The sequence below is a fragment of the Manihot esculenta genome, chromosome 3 (assembly GCF_001659605.2).
Source record: "Manihot esculenta cultivar AM560-2 chromosome 3, M.esculenta_v8, whole genome shotgun sequence".
NCBI lineage: Eukaryota > Viridiplantae > Streptophyta > Magnoliopsida > Malpighiales > Euphorbiaceae > Manihot > Manihot esculenta.
In genome coordinates, this window is record NC_035163.2 from 16768043 (window position 1) to 16775541 (window position 7499).

The 7499-nt window shown below is 45.1% G+C and overlaps 1 protein-coding gene across 1 annotated transcript; it reads left to right on the top strand.

The window, feature by feature from the left end:
- Nucleotides 1-7225, top strand: LOC110611540 (L-ascorbate oxidase homolog). The gene is made up of 5 exons (XM_043955068.1): nt 1-248; nt 412-1518; nt 1606-1898; nt 6036-6421; nt 6809-7225. The coding sequence occupies exons 1-5, from the start codon at nt 1-3 to the stop codon at nt 7223-7225; spliced, it is 2451 nt and encodes an 816-aa protein (XP_043811003.1).
- Nucleotides 7226-7499: the final 274 nt, after the last annotated feature.

Genomic DNA, 7499 nt, shown 5'->3' on the forward strand with positions numbered 1-7499 from the left:
ATGGCTGGGATGGCATTAATGCTTATTTTATGCCTCTCAGCCGGGGCAATGACAGGAGTCAGAAGTGAAGATCCATACCTATTCTTCACATGGAACGTCACCTATGGAACTCTGTCTCCTTTGGGAGTTCCCCAGCAAGTCATTCTCATCAATGATCAATTTCCAGGGCCTGTCATCAACTCCACCACCAACAATAATCTTGTCATCAATGTCTTCAACAATCTTGATGAGCCATTTCTTTTAACATGGTAAACTCCATTAATTGTTTTTTTTTTTTTTTTTTGTTATATACCATTCGGTATTCAAAAAAAAAAAAAAGACTTGTTCTAATTTCACTTGTTGAGTAAACGTTTGATTTTTACTATGTATATAATGGATGGCTATAGTTGATTTTGCTTTCGTTTGTTACAGGAGCGGCGTCCAGCAGAGGAAGAACTCATGGCAAGATGGAGTGCTGGGAACCAATTGCCCCATCCCTCCTGGAACCAACTACACTTATCGTTTCCAAGTCAAGGACCAGATTGGCAGCTTTTTTTACCACCCAAGCACAGCCTTGCACAGGGCAAGTGGAGGATTTGGTGGCCTCCGTATCAACAGCCGTTTGCTCATCCCTGTTCCTTATCCTGATCCTGAGGATGATTACACTGTCATTGTTAATGATTGGTATACCAAGAGCCATAAAACTCTCAGAAGCTACTTAGATAATGGAGGCTCTATTGGCAGACCACAGGGTGTCCTCATCAATGGCAAAAAGGCTGAGGGCAATGGCAAAGATGAGCCTCTTTTTACTATGAAGCCTGGAAAGACATACAAGTATAGGATTTGCAATGCTGGGCTTAAGACGTCCATTAACTTCAGGATCCAAGGCCATACGATGAAGCTTGTTGAGATGGAGGGATCCCATGTGATGCAAGATGTATATCAGTCTCTTGATGTGCATGTGGGTCAGTGCATGAGCGTGCTTGTGACAGCAAACCAGGAACCTAAAGACTATTACATGGTGGCTTCTACTCGATTTATAAAGCCTGTCCTCACAGGTATGGGAATCATTAGATACTCCAATGGGAAGGGACCAGCATCGGCTGAGCTTCCAGAGGCACCCGTGGGATGGGCTTGGTCTCTCAATCAATTCCGTTCCTTTCGATGGAATCTCACAGCCAGTGCTGCCAGGCCAAACCCTCAGGGCTCTTACCATTATGGATCCATCAACATCACCCGTACTATTAAACTCTTTAACTCAGTAAGCAGGGCTGATGGCAAGCTTCGTTATGCCATTAATGGTGTTTCTCACACTGATACAGAAACTCCACTGAAACTTGCTGAGTATTACGGGATTGCAGACAAGGTCTTCAAGTATGACACAATTCAGGACAACCCACCAGAAAAAATCAACAAGATTGTGACACAGCCTAATGTTCTGAGCATGACCTTCCGTAACTTTGTGGAGATCATCCTTGAGAATCATGAGAATACAATGCAATCATGGCACTTGGATGGATATTCCTTCTTCACAGTAGCGTAAGTAATCTAAATCCATAAATCACTTATTAATATTTTCAACTTTTTAGTCGACAGTAAATTAACGAATCTAAACTGAATCAACAGTGTGGAGCCTGGAACATGGACACCTGAGAAGAGGAAGAGCTATAATCTTCATGACGCAGTTAGCAGGACGACAGTGCAAGTGTTTCCAAAATCTTGGGCAGCCATCTTCTTGACATTCGACAACGCTGGAATGTGGAACATAAGATCTGAGTTGTGGGAGAGGAGATACCTGGGTCAGCAACTTTACGCAAGTGTGCTTTCTCGTGCACGATCTCTTAGAGATGAGTACAACATTCCTGACAATGCTTTGCTCTGTGGGCTCGTCAAAGACTTGCCGAAGCCCCCACCTTACAGTATTGTGAAATATTTTTAGGTGGATCTATTTGTCATAGAACTCAACAGATATTAAAATTGGTCATTACTCAAGTTTATTCTTTTTCATATAAAGGGATTCACTTGTATGTACCGGTTCTGGACAAATATTTACTCAGCTTGCACATCGCTGTACTTCTATATACCATATTCCAAGCTGAGTCCTGATAACAGGTGATGGTCAAGTGAGATTTTTTTTCTTTTTAATGCACTAAACCTTTGTGATAATTTTCTTTCTTTTCTTTTTATTATTTTTTTTTGCCCCTTCTTGAAATCAAGTTAATCTGTCCCCTTAATCATAAAAAGTCAATGAAATATAACTAACTAATATATATTAATTCAAATAAAATGCATTTAATTATGAAACTATATGCGTATGCATAAATAAAAAAAATAATTAAGATATTTTAAAATTAATTCAATTTAATTATTGGATATATAATTATTAAATTTATTATAAGGTTTGCAATTTTCATTTAAAATTGAAAAATCACAATATGTAAATAATGTTTGTAAAACGATATTACAAAGTGATGATCTGAGATCCAATAGAATAGGGTTTTTCAAGGGTTTTGTGTTACAGAATAAGGCTCTTTCCTTTCTGAGGAGGGGACTCCTCTTTTATACATTGTCTTGCTTGCTGGTGATGTGTAAAGGTCTCTCCAGGATTGGGCCACGCGTCTCTGCCATACAGATTCGGGTGTACTAGGGTATCAGCTGCCTGTTACATGCGTAACGGCCTCTGATTCTCCTCATGCGTACGTTCGAGCGGATCTGCCAGGCTGTCTGGTGAGTACTGTTCTGGGCCCCGGGCTGGGCCGAGAGTTAGGCTGGGCGCTGGGCCTGAGAGGGGTCTGCTGGTCAGGGATCAGGCTGGACTGAGTGAGGAAGCTTGGTCGAGCCCGGCCCGGAAGCTGGAATGAGCCAGGCTTGTTGGGGGGTATCAAGTACGTGGGCCTCTGTGTCATGGGCCTTTGGCTGTGGTCAAGCCCCTGTTCTGGGGTGAAGAAATCCAGCGGTCATCAATTGCCCCTTCACCTTCTCGGGAGTTATTGCTCCAACTGCCGAGGGGGTGAATATCAAGAACCATCATGGCCGCGCCTGTTCGTGTCCAGGTGTCTTTATAATACTCTTTCATTTTTTTATCTTTGCGCAGTTTCTGAATCCTATCTGCTCTTTCCTCTTTCGGACTTTTCTTTATTCTCCGCGTTCTCGGTTATTTTTGCTTTCCTGTCATTGTTATCTGGACATGTCTTTTCTTTCCTTTCTCATGAATATCTTTGAAGGATTCTGACAGCATTAATTGAGAATTCGGCTCTACCTTGTCCTGCAAAACATAAACTTTTGGATATATATGTTAACCTCACCTCTTTACCATTCCTAGGCACTTTGTTGGAACAGAGAGATTTTCTTGTTTTATCTGTGAAGGATCCATTTGGTGCCTTCTTCAAGCGGGCGAAGGCGAGCTTGATATTACATTGCTGTGTTGCCCCAGGAATTTGTTTTAATCTTACTTTTATCATCTCGACGGAAAATTGTGCTAACTTATCTCTGTTTTGGGACTCTTTCGTAGTACCTGAGACGAAGACGAGTCAATTCAAAATTTCAGAGGAGTGGATGTTACCTCTAAGGAGTTTGAATGTTGCTTTGGGGATCCGTCTGGTAGGGCGGTTGATGGGTGGGACCATTCGGCAAGTTGCTGAAATTATTTTGCCCAGATCTTCTGGCCGACCTCCCCCGTTGCTGCCTTCTTTGGATATAAATGGAAGGGGCTCAAGTGTTCGGCTTGTTGTTTTCTTTGATGTGAAGCACCAGTATTATTAGTCTCTTTGATGTGAAGTACCAGTATTACGCGAGACTGAGATCTGCTACACTCAGTCAAGCTTCTGCTGGTACCTTCACACGTTAGCCCGGCGATCCTCCTGAGGTCGTAATCTGAAGCCCGTGTTTTTTTATGCGTGATATACACACAGCATATGACATGTGAGTTTGTCACGCGTATCACACTTGGGCAACCGAATGCCGACCTACAGAGGATCCATGGGAAACGCTTATGAGGATTAACTTCTTGGCTTTCTGCAGCTCTTTCTGCCAAACTCACATATCGAGCTGCGAGAGTTTCTCCGAACCGAAGGCCGAAGTAGTAGGATAGGTGATAACGATGTAATTGTTGATGATGATGCATGTGGCTATGTAAATCCTTTAAGGATAGTCTTTCGTCTCGTAGTGTAGGCCTTTGTAACGTGCTGTAATGTGCTTTTCTTTTAATGAAGTTCTCGTTTTCGTTCATACTTGAGTTGTTCTTTCTCTACCATGGATGGAGTACTGAAACTGCTTTTCTTCGTAGCTTTAACTGAAATTTGTTTTTTCTGAGCTGAACTAACTGTACTCGTGAGCCGGACTTCGGACCCATTTAGCCAACTGGGCTTTCATATTTCCAAACTGGGTTGTCTGACCGATCTATGAGCTCGGTCTCTACTTAGATGAATTGAGCTTTGAGTCTCCTTCATCTGGGCTCTCAGGTGCGTTGTCCGAGCTGGACTAGCCGACCTGAGAGCTCTGTCTTTCGCTTAGTGAAATGAGCTCTGGGTTAGCTGGCCGGGCTCTCAGGTCATGTTGTCCGAGCTGGACTATTCCGACCTATGAGCTCGGCTTCTGATAAGTCGAACTCTAAGCTCTCAGCTCAGTATAGATCCGAGGTACCCTTGTTTTAACAAGTCAAATCTTATATATTCTATGTGATGAGTAGGTCTAACCTTTATCATGCTTTCATCTGCTTGCATCTTTGAGTTTTTCTTTCCATTTCCTTGATACTTGCCATGGATGTGGTGAAGTGATGAATCTTGTGGGTTACGTTGTCTTGGCTGGAGATCAGGTCTGAACAAGTTGGGCTTGCCTGGGCCTTTAAGTGATGGGCTATCATTGTGGACCTGGCCCTTGATAGATGTAGACAAGCCCAGCGATCATCCTTTTGCCCCTTTACCTTCTCTCCGGTTATTTCTTAACCGTTGAGAGGGTAAACTTCGAGAGCAATTAATGATCGCGCCGCTCCAAGACAAAACTGTTCAGATCAACGTTCCGTCTCATCATTGCCTTTCATTTCGAATTCCTTCTGTCTTCCGAAGAAATTAGCTCTCTTCTGCTCTCTGGCTTCCTGCGACTCCTTTTGCGTTTTTCACCTTATTGTGTTCTCAGGTACGCTCCCTTGTTCTTCAATGGCAAGTTCAAAGCTTCCTGATGTTGTTAACCTTGAGTCACGTATTACTTCTTCCAATATAACTGATCACATCTCCCGGAGGCTTCTAGATACTCCGTTGTATTTTATTCGAGCACCTCGTCCAAATGAGAGGATAGTTCTTCCCTACCCTCCCCCTCCTGGTTTAGTGGATCCCCAAGAGGGTCGTAGCATAGTGTTTTTCCTAAAGCAGAGAGAATTTGGTCTACCATTTCCTTTTTCCCCTTTCTTTGTTGAGGTCTTTGAATACTTTGGGGTAACTCCTCGAATGTTATCCCCAAATTCCATTTTATTTATGTCCTGTTTCGAGTCTATCTGTCTGTGTTGGGGTTTCACACCTACGGCCTGTCTGTTTGTTACTTTTTTCCGCCTGGTTAGGGCGAAGCAAAACTTCTATTACTTTTCCCCCCGCAATGGGCTATCCCTTCTTACGGGCTACAAGGATTCTATAAAGGGGTGGATAGAGAATTTCCTTGTGGCGGAGCTGAAACTAGGGTCCTGCCGATCGTGGGATGTGGGCCTAAGTTGGGGGGAGATCTTTCCGGGCTGTAATGATCTGCCCGAATTGAGTCTTATTGAGCAGGTTGGGCTGCTTCGACTGACTTCCGTTGAGAGGAAGTATGATGTCGAGAAGTGTATGTTTGCGGCCAACCTTAGGGATATCCAGGACACGGGTATAGTGCTTTGTCCGGCTATTCTGTTTCTTCGTTGTTAAGAATATCAGATAATATGCTGATTCTGTATAATTTCTTATTTTTTGCAGCTTCTGAGGTTAAAATGGACGGCATCAAATTCCCCAAGAACCTTGACCTGTCTCGGGAGAACATGCACGCAATTTTTGACGCCTTTGGGGATGGGCGTTCTGTAACTGAGATTGCTATAGAGCTAGCTCAGGTCGCTTCCTCCGAGAAGGTCAGCCGGCCGTCTGGTAAAGCTTCTTCTCGAGCTTCCAAGCCGAGCTCTCACAGCACTAAATCGGCTCAGCCATCTAGCCGTGGTGGGTTGAGCTCAAAGTCTACTGAACAAGTGGGACAAGGTGCTGCCCATTCTACTGAGGAGGTGTCAAGGGGAAAGTTTAAGTCCCCTGCTGAAGACAAGGAGACCTCTGGGACGGGGATGGAGATCGTCCTCCTAGGGGATCAAAGTCCAGAGGTTTCTGGTGAAAGTGCCCCTGTCCCTATGAGGACTGAACCTGAGGGTTCTGAGGGCATTCCAGCAAAGATCGGAGGCAAGCGCCCAGCCTCTTCTGGAAAATCTGCCTCTTCTCCTGTCCGGAAGAAGTCCAGGGTTGCAACAGGATCTTCTCCAGCTCTTCCTCCCATTGGGAAAAGGAAAGGTGTTGCTGCTGACCCGTCATTGCCTTCTCCTGGCAATTCTCTAAAGACGTCGGGTATTACATCCGAGTCTCCGGCCAGTGCTGTTGCCGACCTTCTTAGGGAGCAAATGTTTGGTGGAACCACAGAGGCCTCGGATCCACGCCTTCTTGCTCTGACCGGCCTTTTATCCAGCTTTACCAAGGAGCAAGCATCCTTCCAGTCTCGCTCTCGTGAGGAGCTCGGATCGTCCATTAGGGAGATGCTTCTAATGGTAAGTCATTTTCCCCCTCCTTTCAGTTTGCTTTGTTTCTTTTTCTTGATGGTTGCGTTTTCATGTTAGGTGACGGGCCTCTTTATGGAGGTGGATATCCGTGATCGCTCCCTCCGGGAGTCCGTAGATCGCCGAATTGAAGAGGCACGTCTGGAGGAGAATATATCTGCCACCAGTGATGCGAGGGGCAATTTGGTAGCTGCTCGGGAGCAGATCCAGTCCCTCCAGGTGGAATTGCATTCTGCGTTGGAGGCCCTCAAAAAGGCTGAAGAGAAAACAGCCGAGACGGCAAAGCATACCTCGTCCTTAGAAGATGAGTTGTCTCGGACGCGCAATGTTCTCCAGGAGGCTGATGAGAGGGCAGCTACCTTGGAGGTTCGCTGTAGAGGAGTGCTAGAGCAGCTGTCCTCTATGACAGAGGCTCTCAAGAAGAGAGATGAGGCCGTTACCAGAAAGCTGAAGTCCAGCGCCAATTTGATGCCTTAAAGGCTGATCTCGAAGGACTTCAGACTCATCTGGAGGAAGTAAAGGCTCAGAGAGAGATGGCCTTAGCTCGGGTGCAGGTCCTTGAGCAGGAGTTGAGCACAAGCTCTGACCGTATCAGAGACTTGACTTCCTCGGCTGAAGAGTTCGACCTTCGCCAACAACAGCTGAAAAATGAAGTCAGAGTGTTGGAACGTAAATGTTTAGCCCTGCTTGAGGTGGTAAAGTATGCCGAAGGGAAGGCTCAGCTGAAGCGCGATCAGTATATAGCGGAGTA